Source organism: Lupinus angustifolius, chromosome LG18 (assembly GCF_001865875.1).
Source record: "Lupinus angustifolius cultivar Tanjil chromosome LG18, LupAngTanjil_v1.0, whole genome shotgun sequence".
NCBI classification, from domain to species: domain Eukaryota; kingdom Viridiplantae; phylum Streptophyta; class Magnoliopsida; order Fabales; family Fabaceae; genus Lupinus; species Lupinus angustifolius.
In genome coordinates this window covers 7763075-7785202 of record NC_032026.1, presented here as the reverse complement: position 1 = coordinate 7785202, position 22128 = coordinate 7763075, and the positions used below count along the sequence as shown (strand labels likewise).

Here is a 22128-nt window from a genome sequence, read left to right as displayed (position 1 = left end):
CTTTCAAGAATAAAATACAAACTTTTTCCTAAACACATTAAAGGTTCCTTTGATGTTAAAATCACCACCTTTAAACATATTCAAATACTAACAATAATTTCTAATATTTCCAAACAAATAACTCATCTAACCTTGTCCAAAGATATAGTTTTTCTATCTAAGAACAAGGTAGAAATTTCAAGCTTTACAAAGGTCAAAAATTGCATAAAGGTTCATATGATTTTATTATCATCCCCTTTAGTTATGCCTTCATAAAATACTTAAAGAACAAATATAAACTCTACTTTATGAACAACACAATAAAAGCTCATAACTTTCTATGAAGTATGAGAAGAAGATGAAGAGAAAATAAAAGACTACCTTAGTTTGTATAGGAAATTTAGTGTAAAAATGAGATAATGAGGTAAGGTATTTATAGGAGAGCCTCACCCTCATCAAATCAGAAAATTTAATGCAAAGTAAGTAGGTTTAGACTAGCATATGTGATATGTCTAATGGTGGTGGAGTGAGAGAATTTGTTGAGCGATTTAGGGGATTTTGTTGAGTGATTTAAGGGATTTTGTTTAAGAGGATATGTATTTTTGCTTGTTTAACAAACAAGCTTCTTACATTAAAGTGATGTGACCTTTTCAATGACACATTCTCGATTAAACCATTCCCGAGTATTGTCGGCTAATACCCGGTCGGATAATAAAAATCTCCCGATTTCGGTTTACGGTTAGAACTTTGAAACACGGGATTCGGAGTGAAAAATAATTAGAAATACATTCTAGACAAACTTGATGTCTATCTTGACTCAAAATGATATTTCAAAGCCAATGTCGTAATCAGAATTCGATTCCGAGGTACAGAACTCAAAAACACATTATTTGAGCGAATTTGGGTCTGACAGCAGCTCAAAAACTTTCCGTCACAAAATATTACGACAATTTACCATAAAATAGAAAATCACAAAACAAGACCAACACTCAACTACAGTTTAATCTAATTCAATACCGATTAATTTCTAAAATTAATCGTTGTTAAAATAAATAATTAATAAAACATACATAGAAAATTCACGGTGTTACACAAATCTCACAAGTCCTAAAAATAATCATATCATGTACATGAGACATGTTATCTAGATTATTATATGTTGATGCATTAATCATACATGTTATTTGTGCATCTTAGGCATAACATAATGGTAAAAATGTATAGTTAATAAGCATAACATATAGGTAGTTTACCATTTAATCTATTAGCTGAAAAATATTCCAGTTAATCGATTAAGAAAGGCATTAATCGATTAATGTGAAATCAGTTTTAACAGATAACTGAAAAACAGAATTCATTTATTCTCAACAGCCCGTTAATCGATTAAAAGGGCACTTAATCGATTAACTGGGCGTCAAACAGATTTTTTATATAAACTGTGTTTTTACACCACAATACATTCATTCATTCATTTTTAAAATTGCTAAGTTGCATATTTTTTGTGTTCGTTGTGTGTCATATAGGCAGAGAGAAATGCATGTGAGATAGTGAGAGATAGTATCATGCTTAAGGTTTAAAATGTCATCCAATTACATGTGATTAAATATGTTTATCATTCTATCGTTTCTTGCATGATTCTTGCATTTCTTCTAGAGATTTCATAGGGTAGAAAGTACATGTTTCTGCATAATTCTGAACTCATACATATTCTTGTTAATTTGTGAGATTTGTATAAGGTTTATAGTTGGATTTTAATTGTAATATTTAAGTCACATTATGCTTTATAATACTTTATTTTTGTGTTGTTTTTGTGATAAGGAAAGTCGTCTCTTGGTGTCTTACCACTAGAGAGATTCAATAAGTCTTCACCGAGACTTAGAGGCCTTGAGTTTAGAACATATTCTTGGCTGAGGCTAGATCGTAAGAAAGGTTTTCTGAGGCAATTAGAGTAGTCAAACCAAGGTATGGGTTCTAGGAATTCAAGAAGGGGTGTTAAGGTCTTGTATTGGAAGTGTACATGTAATATACATTCGTTTAAATATTAGTCAAGAAAATCTCCTGAGATCAGAAGGGGAGGCCTGGATATAGTTTGCAAGTGGACCCGCAAACGAACCGGGATAAAATTCCTTGTTGCATGCTTTTTCTATCCCTTATCTCTTTACTTTTCAAGTTGTTTAATTGCCTATTTTAGCTGATATTTTGAATACCGTAATTCTGTCATATAGAGAATAATTATGTTCACATATATTTGATGTATCGTTTCTATAATATCGGTGAGTGGTTGTGCAAACAAGTCATTCAACAACTTGTTGTTTTGTGCAATTTAATCGATTAAGTCAGTACGTTAATCGATTAACTGTGCGTTTTCCAGAATAGGGCTTTGGTGCGAAAAACGGTATTTGAGAACTACAACACCTATTCAACCCTCCCCCCCTTCTAGGTGTGTTCTGTCCACTAATACCTAACAGTAAGTTTAGGTATACATAACAAATTATATGAAAAAGTTGGCAAATACAATACATTATGAATATCTAATCCAGGAAAGAGGATATGGTTCCAAATATGTGTGTGATTATCTCAAGACCATTAGGCAATTTTACTTTAACAGATTTAATTCTATTATAAGTAGAAAAGTAGGATAAATTTGAGTTGATGTGGTTAGTAGCCCCACTATCAAGTATCCAATGCATGAATTTGTAACTAAAGTTAGTGTTACTTCCAATTTCCTCATTTTGTGGTGTAGAGGTTGCAAAGAGGATGTTTGCAGCATCATGATTCTTTGAATGCTCACTTTGTCCTCCAATAGTCTTATTTTTCTAAAGCATATTCACCAAACCTTGTGATGAGCAATATATTACACACTATTCATAACCTTAATTTAGCATGATTGATGATTTTTGGTGCCTAATTGACTTTGTTTCACATGGTTTAGTGTTTTAGACTTTATTAGACTAATATTCCTAAAATAAGTTAATTTGAAATTATTTGGCCTGATTAAATCTATTATCATTTTCATATTACATTTGGCACCGATGGCATTTTGGCCATTATGGAAGTCGAGGATATGTGTTGAAGTGAAGATTGTATTTTTAATTTAGGAGTTAGTTTTATTGTAATTTGACTTTGGGCCCATTATTTAGGCCCAATTCGATTTATGTGTGTTGGAGGGGTTAAATTCGGATTCCCCACTCCAGACACACACACTTCATTTTTGCCTCGTTTTGAAACACAAAGTCATTTTCGGTTTTCCCTCTTTTTGCTCTGCTGGGTTTCACTCTTCTTCATTTTTTCATTTTCGGTTTGCTCTTTCATTGCCATGGAAGGCTAAATTTATGGACTAAATTCCTTTGGTAATGTATCACAACTCTTGAGGTTTAGTTATTAATGCATTTTCGGTTTCTTTATTGTTGATTTCTTCTATCTTTTCTGAATATGGTTTGCTTAATGTCATTGCTTAGAAACTGGTTGGTTGAGTTTATCTTCACTTAGTTGATTTACTCTCCCTAGTGCATGAATGCTTAGTTCGTGTGAATTTGTTAATCGTTTCATACCTTTACTGATTTCGCTTAGTTTGATGTTTAGGTTCTGGAACTTTAAATTGATTATCGCTAAGTTAATTGATTCTCAACAAGTTCGGAAGTTAATGGTTGGAATCTGAAAATAATCTTTTGAAACCGAGGATTGAGTTGTGAACAAATGAACCAAAGGGATTTAGCCATTTTATTACATTGTTTAACTACTGTTTCTGAATTTGATTTATGTTCATACTATCCAACAACAAAACCCCCCTTGTATGTGAGAGAGTATAAGGTGTTTGATACTTTGCTTGAAAGATAATCCTTGGGAAACGACCTAGGAGTCACTTCCTAGTACTGCAGTTTTAATTGTTATATTATTTGTATCGGTACGATCTCGATCACCTTAGTACTGTTCCTTGCTTTGGCAAAAAACAGATTCATTTTGTGGAGACTTGTAATTTGTATGATGGCTGCAATTCTTGCTATCTTCATCACCAACATCATTCTGAATAGAATTAGCTTGTTCTCCTCTCATGATTGTGAAATTTGCTGGGTAACCATGTAATTTGTAATAGATTTCCACATTATATCCTATTTTCTTACAATGTGTACAGAATTTCCCTGTACTTGTAGGCATGTTCCATGCACCCCTTTCATAAGTGTTATGATTTCTCGTTCTTTTATTCATGTTATATCTTCCTGACCATCCACCTCTATTCCAAGATCTAGTGATTGTCATAACCTTTGAGCTAGTCTCATTCCCAAAGATTTGTCTCTCTTGTTGAATTACTAAAGAAAATACCTTTCTTAAAGTTGACAGAGGTTCAAGTATCATAATTTGAGACCTTACCCCTGCATAGGTATCATTTACGATGGCATTTTCCTTGGCCAAGATGAAATATTCTTGTGTCATGTCTATGTTTTACTTGATGAAAGTCGATTGTGGCTTGATTACGTGCAAGACAAACATAGGTTGTCTCATGTTTAGGCATATAGTGAAAGATAGTGTGTCTTTGTGGTTATTGTTTAAGTTGGATTGTTGTATAATGTTTGTTAATATGATTAAACACAAATGATGAGTGATGCACTAACAATATAAAAATTACTTACAATATCAGTACATAGGTATTAAACCAATAAATCATCATATTAATGTTACAATCAAATTCTATTAATTACTATAATTTATTATAATCAAGCAAAACTATTATTAATGACCCTTACTAAATCAAAAAAGGAGAAAAATACCATCTCAAGAAAAATCAACTATCTTTGCCAGAAATATTTTTTTAAATATATTTTTAGTACCTTTAAAGTGACGGTCCTCAAAATTTAGTCTCTGTAAAATATATTTTTTATTAAGGTCTCTAGAAAAAAATTATTTTGAATTTAGTCTCTATTTTTAGGTAGAATCATTTTAGTATGGATGTGAGTAAATCCAAAATTCAAATATATTATAAATATCAAGTTTAAAACATAATTTCCAATGATAAAATCGAAAAATTGACTAATCAAATTCAAAACAGTAACATAATATTAACTAATAGCATAGAGTAAACTTAACATAAAGAAGTTTACAAAACCTAACCTAAGTGGACTAAAATATATTTAAAGTTTTCAGCAAAATATAACAATGGGCCTATATCACATCCCCACGTTGTAACCAAAAAAATATTAAATCCCCACGTGTGTGGCAGCTTGACGAAGGTTTGAACTGGCTGGATTCCATTAAGCATAGGGTCCACCTAGACCGTACCAACTAGTACCAAAGGACATACATATTATTTTTTTAGAGTAAATTAAGTTGACACCCCCTGAATTTTAGTGAAATTACATAAACCACCCCTCACTTTTCTACATCTGCACAAATCTTTCCTAGTTTTTATACTTTCATTACACTCATTACACTGACCACCCTCCATAAGAAATAAGTGTAATCTCTTAAATAAAAAATGTGATAAATACAATTAAGTTAAACAAAACATGATATACTGTGGAGACAAATCCAAATAATATATGAGTCAATATCTCTTTATTATTTTTGGTTCGTTACACTATATTATAAGAGCAATTTAAACAATATTTCTTTTAGAATTGTTGATGCATTGCAACAAAAAATAATAAATATACATTGATTTGTATACTATTTGGATTTTTCCTCATAATATACCATGTTTTTTTTTAACTTAATTATATTTATCACATTTTTTATTTAAGATATTACACTTATTTCTTATGCAGGGTGGTCAGTGTAATGAAAGTATAAAAACTATGGAAGGTTTGAGCAGGTGTAGAAAAGTGAGGGGTGGTTTGTGAAATTTCACTAAAACTCAGGGGGTGTCAGTGTAATTTACTCTTTTTTTTATTATCCACGACATTTCATCATTTTTTAGAAATAGACTAATCTCTTTTAAAGTGTATGTATATCCTTTCAATAAGTGTTAGTTTTAGAAATTGAACTCTTAATTTTTTTTGACTCTTCTATGAATCAAGTGAAACCTATACTATTATAATATGTTGTCTCACAATTTGTATTACTACTTGTGTCATGAGTTTGTGATTGGTCAGAAAAAATATATTTAAGTTAAAATTTAATTATTAAATATTTTTCTAACCAATCAAAAGCACAAGACATATGAGGTGGCACAAACTGTAGGACAACAAATATACTATTATATTACTAGACCAATACTTTATTATCTTTCTTTGCTACAAGTAGTAATTTGTTAAGCTTAGTTTTGAGTTCAAATTTTATGTTAGAAAATAAGTTTTATATCATGAGAGTCCATTCCATGATAATTGTTTCATATTTGGACAATGTGAATTAGAGCTATTTAACAAAATTTACATTAATTTAGTTAAATGATTAAATCAAATATGCAATATTATATTTATTTATTACGAGTTCAGTGTAAAGTTTTTTTACACTACCAGTATATCATTCATCATTAGTTGGTATTACTTTTGTTTAAGAATTAATGATAGTTAACAAATCAATGGTTGGTGATTTACTGAGAGTGTAAAAAACACTTACACTATCATATACACATTAAATTCATTCATTATTAGATAATTGATTAATAAAGCATAATTAATTAATGATCAATATTTTAATTAAAAGTCAAATTTCCACTCGTGTAAAGAGTGTAACATTCATTTATGAATGATTAAAACTCTTATAAATGATTAAAACTCTTGTAAATGAACTCCTCTAATAATTTATTAACTGAATGAAAAGGTAAGCTACTTAAAAGCTAGCGTTTTGAACAGTGCCTTAGATACAGTGATATATTATACGGTTTAACAATTACTTTCCTTTATTGATAAACAAATATTTTTAAATTACTTGATCTTATGTATGCAATTAATATTTATTTGTGCTGCAAATATTTGCATTTAAAATTAGAATATACGCATGATATATTACTGAACTTAATTGGTGAACATAATATTTCTTTACGTTCCTTTACTGAATTTAATTGTTTGACTAGTTTTGATCTATTACTAGTACAAAAGTTTTATATTAATTTTATAATCTATTTAACATTATGGGGAAACTACTTTAATGAGTTGATTGCACATTAATATCCAAAATAGTTGTATAAAAAGATAAAAAAAATGTATAAATGTATGAATTTTATACATATTTATTATATTATTCATCATTCATATCTAATTATTATTGATTATTCAAAAAATAATACAAATAAACAATAAATAATATATTGAGTGTGTATTAATCTTTATGTTAACAATACATAAATATTACATAACTCAATTTTACTTTTGGTAAAGAGAGTGTGTGAGCCAAATAAAGAGAATAACTACCAGACAACCTATATATATAATTTCAAATACACATTCTATAATTATATTAATTCTTTTTTTAACAGTAGTACATTTAGGAATTCCTCTTCACCAAAGTGATTTTTAAGAACTTATAATATTTTTTAAAATTTTAATCATTAAAGTTTTATTTTTGACTTACATGAAAAAAATAGTAATTATCTTTCATTTAAATTATTATTTTTTGGTATACCACTTCAATATTTTTTACGTACATTATAAATTAAACATGTAGGATTTACGTTTTAAAAAAATAGTAAACTTATACACGGTGGATTTCACCAGAAAATAAAACTTATACAATAAATAATAATAAAACATAAGAATATGAGGATAACGTAGTTACTTTTAATCTGTAAATTATGTTTTTGACTTATAGAATATAAACATAGAAAGTGTATTATAAAATTTATTTCTTTAATGGAAGAATCATCAATATAGACATTTTTACATATACTAAGACTAAAATATCAAGTTTATATTTTATTTTTTAAGTTTATATTTTTTTTTTGGTTTCCCATATGTATATGAGGCTGACTCTCCCAACGGAAATTTCTTCATCCACTAGACTCGAACCCGAGATCTTACTTAAAGATAATCACAAACACCAACATGATATTCTAAGCCTTTTTAAGTTTATATGCTAACAAACAATAAATACTTGCATAAAAAATAGTTAAAAACGAAATTAAAAAATGTCATATTATGAATGTGCAGCATGGCACATGTATATCATGAAATTGTTATCCTCCATTTATTAGACAAATTTTATTTACAAACTATTACAATACTACTACTAACAAACAAAGATATTAAAATCGAAAACATGTCTCACAAAAGTAATATTATTTACATGAAACATGTGAACTAAAGTATACATGTAAATATTGAAAAAATAGAAAATAAAAAACATAAAAAAATATTTGAAGACTCAAAAACCTTTTAACATACAAGTTAAAAATTAGTTCGAAATACTTAAAAATGACGGTAAGGACATGGGTTTTGTTTGAAAGTTATGAGTGAAAGGGAAGGAGAAAGATAAATGGTTAAGAATGAGGAGGAAGGGAAGAGAAAATAAAAGAAATTTTCTCAATTGTTTGGGAATATGAAATTTAGATGTGGAATGGGTAAACTAACAAAAATGTAAGAATATTTTTTTATTTTTCCTTTAAAAATGTAATTAACAATGAGAAATGGACAATAATATATAATTATATAATATTACTAAAAATGTTTAGCTATTTTGATATTTTATCTTCAAAAAACTCCAAATTATGGGAACTTTAAAAATAGACACGTTGAAGGTTTTGGATGGTTTGAGAAACCTCCAAGACATTCAATCTCCTCCACCCAACTCCCAAACAAGGGGAAGACTTTCCAAAGTTATCCATTTTCCTCCAAAACTCTGCTCCCATACAAAGCCTTATGCCTTATTTGGGAGTGAGATTTTGGAGGGGAATGGAAGGAAATGGATGGCTTTAGAAAACCTTGACCTTGTTTGGGAGTTAGATCAAGAAGAGGAGAAGGTTTTGGAGGGTTACTATAATACAAAATATTATTTTACCTCCCTTTAAAAAATTAATAGTATGATATGTATTATATAATGTACAACAAATGTGCATAAATATAATTAGAAAATATTAGTAAGGGTAATTATGTATTTAACATTGTTTTCCTCCAAAAAAATGGTATAATGAGGGCTTTGGAGGGTTTTAAAAATTCTCCAAAACCCTCCTCCCCCTTTTCTAAGGCTTTGTTTGGGAGTTAGGAGGGAAAGGAAAGGAGAGGGATGAGATGGTAAAGAGGGGGGAGGAAAGGAAGGAGAAGGGAGGACAAATTCAACTAAACCCCTTCCTTGTTTGGGAGTGTGGAATTTAGATAGGAGGGGATGAAGGATTAATGTAATACAAAAATACTATTTTACCCCCTCCCTCTTTAAAAGATCAATAGTATGTTATATATTATACGTTATAGAATAATATTAGTAAGGGTATTTAGGTAATTTGGCTTATTTTCCTCCTAAAACACTTCAATTTGGGGGAACTAGATATTTTGGCATTTGGAGAGCTTGAGGGGGTTTGAAAATCCTTCAAAACCCTCCTCTCCCCTCCACTAAACTCCCAAATAAGGGAATCCCTCTCCTAAACCCTCCCCTTCCTTCCCCTCCTCCAAAATGGTACTCCCAAACACACCCTAACCAAACTCCCACACAAGGGAATCTCATCCTAAGTCCTCCCATTGCTTATCTTCCCCTTCAAAATAAGTCTCCCAAACAAGACCTTAGTAAAATATGTAGAGGATAAATGCATACAATTTTATTTGGGGGGATAATTTTGAAAATTTAAACTTATAACTTTGATACTTAAATAAGTAAAATAAAGATCGTAGTATTGAGTGACTCAAAATCATTAGTTGAAGATTAAGTATTGAAAACCAAGTTTTGCACTTCTTAAAAGACACTTCATTGGATAAATTTACTTCCTTTTGACTGCTTAAGCTGTTGTAATATTCTTAGAATACTAATTTACATTTTCCTAAAAAATAAAAATACGAAGGATCATTCTAACAAGTTTCCCAAACACATTTTATTTAAAGATTCAAGAAATATAAAGTTTACAAAAGAAATCCTAATTTTAAACCTTCGAATATATTAAATACATCATTTTTAGTCTAAAATTTATATTTTTGGAATTCTTAAACATGCCTTTAACCACAATTTCCAAACATAAATTAGATATCATATTTCAAGTCCTTGTTGAAAATATTACTTGTGATATTTAACAAATAATTTTACTTCAATAATAATACGAGTTTATAAACTCATATTCAATAAGCTAAGTAGAAAATAAATAATGTAATATATATGTATTATAAGCATAAATACTTATATTCAATTAATATATTATTCATCATTTATTTGCATTATTATTTTGAAAAATAAATAATAATTAAACATAAATTATAAATGATTAAGTAATAATATATAAAACTTCCATTATAAGTCACTACATTTTTTCCTCCATACTAAATAGCTTTAATTGAATTAAATACTTATCCTTTCTTTTACTTTTCCTATTAATTTTTCCAGTACTATCTTATCCAGTGTTGTTGAAACCGGATCGGACCGGACGGTCCGACCGGTCTGACCGCTGACCGGACTTGAAAACGGCTCTGGTTTGCCGTCTTAACCGAATGAGAGTTGGACCGCTTTGAACCGGAAAAAATCCGGTCCGACCATGTTAAACCCGGTTAAACCGGATTAACCCGGGAAGTAAACCGGACGGCTCACTTAAAAATAAAAAAAAATGGGACAATGTTCTAATATTTTGTTTTACTACGGTCCAAAAAAAGATAAAGAGGTATTATTTCATATAATTATACATAATTATTAATTATATAAAGTTTTACATTTATATATAACTATATATTTATAAATAAAAATTATTAATTATGTACGAAATCACCCGGTCAGACCGAACGGTTTAACCGTTTAAACCGGTTAAACCTAATACGGGACCTCTGCCGGTTTGACGTCCGGCTCGGGTTTCACAACACTGATCTTATCACCTTAAGTAATGAATTAGTTCATTTAATATGTTGTCTTTTCCAATAAGTGTCTATCTTAGGAATTAAATTTTGAATTTTTTTTTGTGTTTGTGAGAATCTAACAAGACCTTACATTATTATACTAATGTGTTGATCGTTACTTTTGTTTATAATAATTTAGTATAATATCTATGCATTCATAATATAAAGATTTATACCTATTCAATATATCATTATTATTTATTTGTATTACTTTTATTTAAGAATCAATAATAATTAAAAATTAATAGTTCATAACACAATAACAACATAAAGAACTCTTAGTACAATAACAACATAAAGAACTTTTAGTACAATAACAATATAAAATATTCTTACCCATCACTCATTTTCTCATAATATATGAGCTTTCAGCTAAGTTAAAGAAAAAGAAAAAAAAGCGTGCTCGTTAACGTGAGAGAAATAACTGGGGAAGAATAATGTTAGACGCGTAATGAGGGTGTGGATGTTAGTGATCCAACCCCTTTTGCTAGCTGGCTGTCGGGGAGAGGTCCCCAGATCTCTCTCTCTCCACGTGACTCTCACTCTCCTCTTTTCTTCACCTTTCTTCTCTTCTCTTCCTCGCAAATCAAATTCCATAACTCTATTCAAATCTCACACCTCTTTCTCATTCTCTCTCTTTCTACTACTCCTATGTTATTCTTATTACAATGTTGATGATGATGATGATTTCACTCTCTTCATAGCAAAATTCAGATTCAAATGCTTCCGGTGAATTATCTCTTCTCTTCTTTTTACATTCTCATTATTATCATTTGGTTTTTTTTTTCATTTTCAATATTATTCCTCGTAATTATCTTTGTTTCATGTTTCTTTAGCCTAGCATTCTCACTTCATTCGCATTCGTTGTTTAATACGTTTTTTTTGGAATAGGTCAATTTTATTTTTGTGATATAGAGTGAATGGAGTTGAGTTTGTGAGTAGTATAATTAGCTACTTTGTTTGTTCTGACTTTCTTTTTTCATTGTCACTTATTTCTTATGCTATTCTAAGCTTTTTTGAAAATTAGAATGCAAATAGTTGAATTGAACTTTCAAATTTTGCAGTGTTTCGCGGTTGAATTGAATTGGCAGGGCATTTTTTTCAAGCGGTTATTATGGCATTTGCTTATAAAGTTATTGCTGCTTATGTAATTGTTGATGCAAATTCGGAATATGAGATCACTCTTCTGTATTAGGAAGTTTCAGAGTTTTATGATTGTTATAGAAGTGTGCGGCGTTATATTTTTCCAATTTTGTTGTTTTCTGTAATACTGATCAAATTATGGAAATACTTTTATAAATGAATACAAGAAAATTGTTTGAAATAAAATCCAGAGCTCTCCCTTTCGTCTTGTCTAAAGCCAGGGTACTGGAAAGTATAAACCATAAAGGGTAGAGATTATATGGAAAGATGAAAGCAAAGTTGACCATGAAAAGAGAAGAGAATAGGCCCAGCCTTCAGTAGGGAAAGTTGGTTTGGCTAGGAAATCGACGATGGATGATTTATTGTTGCTTGATTTATGGATGGTTTGAAATTTTGGTCAGAGATTGTCATTGTTTTCTTATGACATATGAGCTCACCACTTTAGTTCCGAGATTTATCTCACATGGTTGCCTTGGGGGTCAACCTAGTGAGTTATCCATCAGTATCACCGTATTGATGCACATGTGGAGCTAGGGCAATTTTAAAATTTTTGCAACTTCAATTTTTGTTTGGTAATTTTGTTGGCTATTGGTTGTAAATGCTTCAGTTTCTTGTGTTATGTGAAAAGGGAAGATTTTGAAAATCTTCTTTCCTTTTATTTTCTGATGTTATTTTCTCATTCTAATATGACATACACCTTGTTATTTGGTTCAGCAGGTTACATTGACTCCAGCTTGAAATAGTTGGAGCTATGAAGTACATATTCCAATGATTTGTATTTTAAGAACTATCTTTAGCTTGGATATGTCTATTATGGGTTAAGAAGTGCAGTGAAATGGTTCACTTTCCAAACAGACAAGAACATGGAGGAGACACAAGAAGATGTTGGGGCAGTGGAGCAAGGGCCATCTAATGTATCATGGTGGCCTTCAAATTTCGTTGAAAGATTTGGATCTGTTTCTTTGAATTCTCAAGATGAGACCATAATTAATAAAGGATTTCCTCGACATTCCGACAAAGATGTTTTGTCACCTCAGAAAGCATCACAAATTCTCTGGCGCACTGGAGTGCTTTTAGAACCAATACCAAATGGCTTTTATTCAGTGATTCCGGTGAGGATTTATTTGTGCATTACTTTCTTAGATGTCTAATTGCTCTTGCTAGAGTTGTTACTTGTTAGTAAGCTTTTGTTACATACTTACATCTGAATTATTACTGAAAGTTGTTTTGCTTTTCTTTTTACACTGTTGCATATTCTAAAATTGACATCCTAATTTTCATTTTATTGTATTGTGTATTTGATATGATACAACCCTATCTTAAGCAAAGAGGGAGGCTGATATATTGATTTAGAAAGAAACAATACTGAAAATTCAGAGCTTAAGCTCTTAGCTAAGGGGAAGACTCCTAGCCTACACTGTACAATGCCCAAATGAGAATGAGATTTGCCCTACGTGATTCTACCCCTTATTTACATCAGATTCACATTCTCTAGTTAATTAATTTCCTTTTCCCACTTCAAATTTCTCTTGAACTAGTTACCTCCCTACATGTGATACATCTTCCTAACTCTGTTTGGTCCCACCGGAATACACCCACAGTATCTTGGTCCTAAATTAACCTCATTCCCATCAATACTTCCACCCTTAGAGGCCATCTTGACCTCGAGGCAGAAGGTTGGTATATGGCCATTCCCAAGTGGTTTATTTTTTTGGTTTAGACTTCCAGAGAGTTGACCATTCAATAAATTTTCCCCTGGATGACGATGTTGTTTCTCTTGTAGCTAGGATCGCTTCTGATTCCATAGGTATACGATTAACCAGCTCCTTTAAGGTAAGTAAGTTTTCATTGTATGGCTGCCAATAGCCTTCTTGAGCTAGGATCATGGAAGACAAGGTGGATTCTTGATCTTTTGGGAATTAGCAACTTATATGCCACCTTTCCCACTCAAGCCACAATTCGAAAAGGCCCATATAAAGAATGTTGACAATCTAGGATTTAACCTCTTGGCTATTGAAATATGCCTATTGGTTAAAGCTTAACTATTGAAATGTGCCTTTGTTATTTACAAGAGATATTCGAGCTAATTCCTATCCCACACTAATAATATCTATTTCCAAACATCGGAGTTAGTTTATACAATTTGTTATTTTCAACATAGAGGGTGAATCGCGATGTAATGGTAAGGTTGTTGCTTAGTGACCAAAAGGACACAGGTTCAAGTCCTGGAACCAACTATTCACTTGCGGAAGTAAGGCTGGTACTTCTACCCTCCCTAGACCCCACTAGGTGGGAGCCTCGTGCACTAGGCTATTATTTTTTTTGTTATTTCCAACATGAGGGTGAGCCTTAGTGCAATTGTAAGGTTTCTACTGTATGACCTGGAGGTCATGGACTCCAATCCTAGAAACAACTCCTCTACTTGTTGGGTAAGGCTTTGTACATTTTCCCTCCTGAGCCCCACCATGTGGATGGCTCATGCATTGGGTTGCTCTTTTTTGTTATTTCCAACATAGAATATTTGTTAGGGTAATGAAGGAAACACTTTTCCACAGTGTACATTGTGCATCTATAATTTTCTTGTATTATTCTGTAAAGTCTCAGAATGTAAATCACATTAATCATGATGAGTCAGATGAAGGTTCTCCACTGAAGCTGGTCATATTTCAGCATGTTCTGTTGAATATATTTTATTTGTTAAGCTCTTTTTGGTACCTACCTGTTCTACCATTTTTATTTTAGTGAAAGAGTCTTATGATGTCATTCAATGTTCAGTAACTTCTGTTCATTCCTGGATCATAGCATTTGTCAATGTTTGAGTTTGTTGGTGCTTGGTAGTAGCCTCCTTGATGCGTAGCTAAAATGATTTTTCCAACTCATTTTATTCTCATTAACTAATATGATACTGTGCAGGAGACAAGACTCAAAGAACATTTTGATAGCATTCCTACCTTGGACGAGCTTCATGGTTTTGGTGCAGAGGGTTTTAGGGCTGATATCATTCTTGTGGATTCAGAGAAAGATAAAAAGTTGTCCATGTTGAAGCAATTGATTGCAGCATTGGTTAAAGGACTAAACTCAAATCCAGCTGCAATAATTAAGAAGATAGCTGGATTAGTATGTATTTTATTGATATTTTTTAGCTCTTGCTTTGTGTATAAGAATATCGTAATATACAACTGTTGCTCCATTGTTATCATATGATAAGTTACTTTTCCTTGTACACACATATATCTTACATTTTCAATGCACAGTGTCAAATAATGCTTTAAATTTATTATATTGCATCATTGCAAAATAACTTCCAAACTAGTCTCAATATAATCTTTTCAAGAAACATGTTTATTTTATACTTATATGGCTGCACTGTGTTAATGTATTTGGCCTTACGCTTTTAGTAAGCTAAAGCTTCGTTTTGATGAATTCGTTATACCTTAATTGTTAGTTATCAACTGTTGGGGATTGTTACAGGGAATAGATCAATTAGTACCGAAGCTTTCTTTTAATTGCCTCTGTTTATTATTTAGTTTATTTTTTAATCATAGTTAAAGGTATTTTGCATTTACTTTGACCTTTATTTCATCACAGGTTTCTGATTTTTATAAGCGATCCAATGTGGACAGTCCAGCAAAAGCTGCACTAGATGAAACCTCTCACATGTTTGAGAGTCAAGGTGTGCAGATGCTGGGAAAAATAAAGCATGGTTCATGTCGTCCTCGAGCTATCTTATTTAAAGTATTAGCTGATACTGTAGGTCTTGAAAGCAAGCTCGTGGTGGTAAGCTCTGACTTCTGTTGGTGGGCTCAATTGCACTCTGCCATGCAACTGACCAATTTAATAGTGTTTTAATATAATTACTATGCGTTTGGCAGAAGTGTTGATGATAAATATTCAATGTTTACTACTTTCTTGTCACCTAGTGGGATAAGGGGGTCTGGTTTGTTGTTGTTGACTTGTTATTCAATTTGTTAATCTTTGTATCTAATTTTGAAAGATATATCGTGTATCACCATTCTCTTTATCAGGGCTTGCCAAACGATGGGACTGTTGAATGTGTAGACTCATACAAGCATATGTCTGTGGTAGTTGTATTAAATTCTGTGGAAATGCTGGTTGATCTTATGCGATTTCCGGGCCAATTATTACCACGGTCAACCAAGGCAGTTTTTATGACTCATATTTCCGCAGCAGGAGAGAGTGATTCAGCAGAAAATGATTCTTGTGATTCTTCAATAGAACCAAATAGTCCTTTATATGGTGTTTCTGAGAGGTTAGATCCTAGCAGGTTTCAAAGCTGTTGTTATTATTTCCTTGGCTTTATTACGCTTCTGTTCCCTTAAATTTCATTAAAATTTGATTTTGGCTCCCCTAATTTAACTGCAACAATGTTTATTTTCATATTGCTGCAATTAAGTTCTCTAGTTTGATTAATGTTGACACCACACTTTCCCCCCCTGATGTTGTATTGTGCCCCATCAGCTCAACCTCCTAGCCGGCAAAGTTAATAATAGTGTCTCATCGTCAGATTTTATGTGATGCTAGAAAAAAGACATAATGACATCAAATATCAATTTACAAACTGAGGATAAAATCGTCGCAATTAAAAATAAACGGACCAAAATTGGAACTTAGTAAAACTGGGTCTAAAATTGTCCTAAAGCCTTCTTCCTTTTTACTTTTGATTAAATGTCCGATTATGTGGTAAGGTTGCTTGCCTTGTGGGTTCAAATCCTGGAAACAAACTCTTCCCTTTTAACTTACTCTTGGAGTAAGTGGATCCCCTCTCTTTTACTTTTGATTTAAATGTCAGATTATGCGTTAAGGTTTCTTGCCTGGTGGGTTCAGATCATGGAAATAGACTCTTTGCTTGCGAAAGTAAGACTACACATATCTACCTTCTCTAGACCCCACTAGGTGGGACCCTCCTGCGTCGGGCCATCCTTTTTATTATGCATTTATCAAATAGTTTCAAGTTGGTCTTGCACTGAACATCTGTTCAAATGTAACTCCTACAAAACCTTTAGCCCTCTATCTTTATTTCTGTTCTGCCACTTACATGAGTTATTTATTTGTATTGGTTTTCTTGGACCTCTTTAACAGCGTTGAGGAGGAAAACCTCCAATTCCATAGGAAATTTGAGGCGTCTGCAAATATATCAGGGATTTCCTTGCGAAATATGATGCTACGATCAAATAGCTTCGTGGACAGGAAATTGAGGTAATACTTTCCATTGCTTATCCAGATATGTTTTGTGCTGGTCTTTTCCTTTAGTTTAATTAATTCATTTCAGCTACAGATATTCTTTTTCTCCCTTTCACTTTGTTTTTCTTCTATTAGGGTCATTTTTTTTGCATATTTTGTGAAGCTTTTAATACTAGAATCCCGAATAGATGCACACTACCAACCTTTTTTGTTGAATGGTTTTGTCAATTCCCTCAGTTTGTCTCATAGTGAACCCAATATTGCAACTGCATTTGGTCGGCGTGGTCGGAGAAAGGTCATTGCTGAACAGAGGACAGCTAGTTCAAGGTTATTTGTAATTCCTTCTTTGGATTGATATGACTTCACATGTTAGTCTTAGGTTCAGAATACATGATCTGTATTATTCACGTCTTGGTTTTTCTTATTTTATATCATTGTACTTAGAAGTTAGAAAACTTGCTCAGTTTGACTTGTTAAATAAAGCCTTTAATTTTTCTTTTTCAGTTTGATCTGTTAAAAACTTGGTTTGCTCTTCTTCAATTGTCTCTGTCAGTATATCATGGTTTAGGTGTTAATGGGCTAGAGCCTAGTGTGTTTGATACTACAATTCATATCTGTAGATATTAGCAAGAACAAGAGCCCGTACAGGCAATTATGAATAAATGTACTATGAAATTGTTACGTATCCAATCTGATAGGATAGATTAGCTGTGTGCTCGTTACTAATTAATTACTCTTTCCAAATAAAGAATGTTTATCATATTATAGAATTATCGTGGAAATAGTAGTCCTGGTTTAGGCTTGTGAAATTTGCTATTGCTCTATGACAATTTTTATGGGTACTTTTACTTGAAATTGGAACTGGTTGTTCATGCTCTTCACAATGATTCTTGGAAGCAAAATAGTTGATTTGTTTATCATAGTTTATTCTTTGTCTGGTCCCAGACTGATAAGTTCTGTAGAAGCATCAGTGAATGTGAGGAAGATCAAGAATGATATACCAGGAGAAAGCAAGAAAGCAGGGACACTTCATAATAGTCACTGTGTCTGTGTCGTTTCCATGGACACGTCTCTATGTGGGATACTTATGGATACTCATGACGATACTTACAATATATTGATTTACTTCTTGAATTTTTATACCATTATAGACAAAAATATCAAAATAATTAGATAAAAATTAGTATTTTATTATGTTTACAATGACATGCTAACTCTTAAATCATTATTCATCTCTTTTAAGTTAAGATTTGTGCTTTTTATTTTAATATTATATTTATTTTATTTTATTTCTATGATATATATTTGTGAGCGACATTTGTTGAGAGAGGCAACTACGCACCCCGAAAGGGGTTAGTTCCTTACCCATAAGGTGAGGGGATACCTTTAATAGTAACAAAAAATATCTGTGTTGTCTTATATAAATTTAAAAAGTTGTCGTATCCCTGTGTCATGTTGTATCTGTGTCATATCGTTGCTTTCCTGGGTTAAATTGATGGATAAATTGCATATGGTTATATTGTTGCTGGTTTTGAGAGAGTTAGTTATTTATTTCTCTTGAAAGTTTTGATGGCTTCAGAAGGTGAATGCTTGGTCTCTACTTTCTTTGCACATTATTCTGTCACTGTTGAAAATATTTACTGACATTAATAATAACATGTACATTCTTAAGTTTTAGTACATCAAGCTTATAATGCACTAGTTTTAAGGATTATTTATGATGTATACTTATGCTCAATATAATGACATTGTGTTACTAATAAAATCGATCAATTGATAATATATAGCAATTGTATTTATATCTATTTTCAATGCATTAGTAACAGTATTATACATTACTCTTTTGTAGTGGGGGGGAGGGGTATGGCCCACTACAACTCCCTTGCCTCCTGTCCTTGGACACAATGTGGTGTTAATCATATGTGATCAAGACCAAAGTTTCGTGGAAAGTTGAAACCTATTTTATTTTCAAAATTTGAAATAATGATTGGAGAATATATTAATTCTACCATTGAGTATTTGATCTGCTTTGCTGCCATTCCTTATTTGCTGTGATATTACAATCCCTTGCCTTATGTTGACTATTAGGTCTTGTATGAGTTGTCAAAACTATACTTTCTAAAGATCATCATATGCTCTGACCTTCAGATATCTGAAACCTTGACTCTTATTTTTTAGCTACAGGATGTTTATTATTTACCAATATCTAATTTGTCTAATATTCAGCTTCTCTGATAAACAATCTTTGATCAGTTAATGTTTGTATCAATGGAATCACATTCTATAAGAATTTATCTATGGTACTAGTGTATTAAGTCTATCATTTCTGTGTATCTATTTCTGTGCGTAACTGCGTATTCTATGTATCCAGTATGCTTTACTGTGCTGAAAGAGGGCTTTTCTGTTGTCTGAAAAGTGATACATACCCTCACCACAAATTGATGTAGGGCATGTTAATTGTGTTCCTTGCTTCTCGATATGTGTTACCATTTTGTGACTTTAGTTTCATGTTGCATGGGTATCTAAACAATCTTCAATCGTTCATACTAAGTTTAAAATTTATGGTCAGTCTTTTTGTTTCAAGTATTCCTGGCTATGACATGCCAATTTCGTCTTTCTAATTAGTTTATGTATATTACCATTCTGTGAATTTAGTGGCATGGATATCTAACCATCGCCAACTTGTTCATACTGTCTGCATTTTGTGTTTCAACTATTTATGGCTTGCCTTCATTTTCCGTTTCAAATATTTTGTTTTGCAGTCCTGAACATCCATCATTTCGAGCACGTGCACGGTCCATGCTAGGTGGGGATAGGACAGCATTTAGAGCGTTTGCTGATGACCAGGCTACATCAAGGTTTGTGCCTTTATGATCCCTTAATATTTTTCTTATATGTTGTTTTGCAAGCTACACGGCCTTGCCCATTTTTGAAGTGGACTAGGTCACTGTTGAGATGATTTCCTTTTATGCTCATAAATTTATTGTTGCGGTTTGCTACTTTTGAGGCATGTTATGTAGTTTTCATATATGTGTTCCTTGATGCGATTGTGTGTTTCCTCTTTGAGTAGGTTTGTTAATTGAGTAGGATTTTATGTAGGATAGCATTATGATGGCTGAATTGTTACATTTACTTCATCTTCATTTGTTATTTTGTCTTAAATTTCCATTGTTTTCTGTGACCATTCGGGGAATAAGATAGCATATATCTTTGTCCTTGTTATTTATTATATCATTAATACTTAAAGATATGATATGTAAGAGCAGTTTGTCCATTTTTCAGATCCAGCTATAGGTCTGATGGTGCACCCTCATCCGAAGCGCGTAGGATACGAAGAAGAAGCATCAGCATTACACCAGAGATAGGTGATGATATCGTAAGGTTGATTGTTGTTCTAAGATGCTTCTGGATTTGCAATTACGTTTTTTCTAGTGTTCTTTCCTTGGTGCATTGTGTTATCTGCTTTGGAATGTTTTGGGTGAAATGAAATGCTGTTTTTCCATTAAGGTGCATTGAAGTGGAAGCCTTGTCTTAGGGAGATGTAGGGATGTAAATGTTTGATCAAGCTAGTTGATTTAGTCGTTTGTTTAGCTAAACAAACAAACAAACTTGAGCTTGGAGTTAGGCTCAATTATTTAAATCAGTCAAACCCAAACTTTATAAGCTTGACACTAAGAGCTTGGAAATAGCTCGTATATGTTAATTATTACATTATATATATACACACACTTATATATTATTATATTAATTATATATCAATTTATTTTGGATAAATTAGATTAAGAATCTTTGAACTTTGTATTGTAAAAACTTATTTTGAAATTTCTTTTGTAATGGTGGGAACTAGGACATTGTGTATCCTTTATGTAATGTTTTATGATTAGGAAATTATATATTTTTAAAATTTATTTCTCTTTCTAGTATTAAAATATTTAGAGGATAAGTCTCAGCGCAATGGTAAGGTTGCTTGTCTTGTGGTCTTGGTTCAAATTAGTGGAAACAACCTTTTTGCTTGCATGAGTAAGGCTACGCACATCTACCTTCCTCAGACTGCACTAGGTGGGAGCCTTGCGCGTTGGATCAACCTTTTTTCTCGTATGAATATATTTGTTAATATTAAAGGTTAATAAACTCGAATAATTTTAGGGAGAAATTTGATATAGGGAAAAAATAGTGAAGTTTTAATTGAGCTAAATGAGCCAAGATCAAGACTTAGATTTTTTTAACAAACCAAAGTCAACCCAAACTCTAGCCACCTCTTTTTATTACAAGCCAAGCTTGAGTTTGAAGTGCTCGGCTCATTTACACGGCTAGGGAGAGGTGGTTGCGTAGTGGAGGATTGAACCTTTGACTTTATCATCACACCCATCATTGTTAATTGAGCCAAAAGCTCGTTGACAAGCATTTCCCTTGCCTTGTATAAAGCGGTTAGCTTTTATATTTTTTTCTTTGTTCTCCCCTTTTTATCCCCCTAATTTAATGAACATTCCTTTTCCTTGTGCCCTGTACACTTCTCCATTCTCCAGACATCCTTGTGCCCTGTACACTTCTCCGTTCTCCAGACATCCTTCTGCCCTGTTTTTCTTGTACTTTCAGTTGTCATTTTTATATTTTTCGAGGAAGTTGTCATTTTTATATTCTTCAGGAAGTGCTTCGAAGGACCTCTTTCCTCCCACACCTTACCACTGAGTTCTTGTTTTTCCTCTCATTGCTCTCATCATTACAATTATCCCTTTCCATAACAGTATGCTACTCTCACTTGCTTTTTTGCTGTCACATATAGAGGCAGTTGCATTTCCACTCCTACCTGTGTTGGGCCCTTAACCCATTAGCCTTCCGCTTAGCTCTTCTA

The 22128-nt window shown here is 32.1% G+C and overlaps 1 protein-coding gene across 5 annotated transcripts in view; it reads left to right on the top strand.

The window, feature by feature from the left end:
- LOC109332850 (serine/threonine-protein kinase EDR1-like) overlaps nucleotides 11397-22128 on the top strand; it is a 32810-nt gene continuing 22078 nt past the window's right edge. Inside the window, exons 1-9 of one of the 5 annotated variants that reach the window (XM_019567944.1) lie at nucleotides 11397-11660; nucleotides 12792-13186; nucleotides 14988-15191; nucleotides 15663-15851; nucleotides 16100-16344; nucleotides 17175-17291; nucleotides 17514-17603; nucleotides 20039-20134; nucleotides 20565-20657. In XM_019567944.1, the coding sequence (XP_019423489.1) occupies nucleotides 12938-13186; nucleotides 14988-15191; nucleotides 15663-15851; nucleotides 16100-16344; nucleotides 17175-17291; nucleotides 17514-17603; nucleotides 20039-20134; nucleotides 20565-20657 (1283 nt within the window). In that variant the 5' untranslated portion in view covers nucleotides 11397-11660; nucleotides 12792-12937. Of the gene's footprint in view, nucleotides 11661-12788; nucleotides 13187-14987; nucleotides 15192-15662; nucleotides 15852-16099; nucleotides 16345-17174; nucleotides 17292-17513; nucleotides 17604-20038; nucleotides 20135-20558; nucleotides 20658-22128 lie in introns of all 5 variants that reach the window. The other 4 variants (XM_019567945.1, XM_019567942.1, XM_019567943.1 and 1 more) reach the window with 4 other exon arrangements.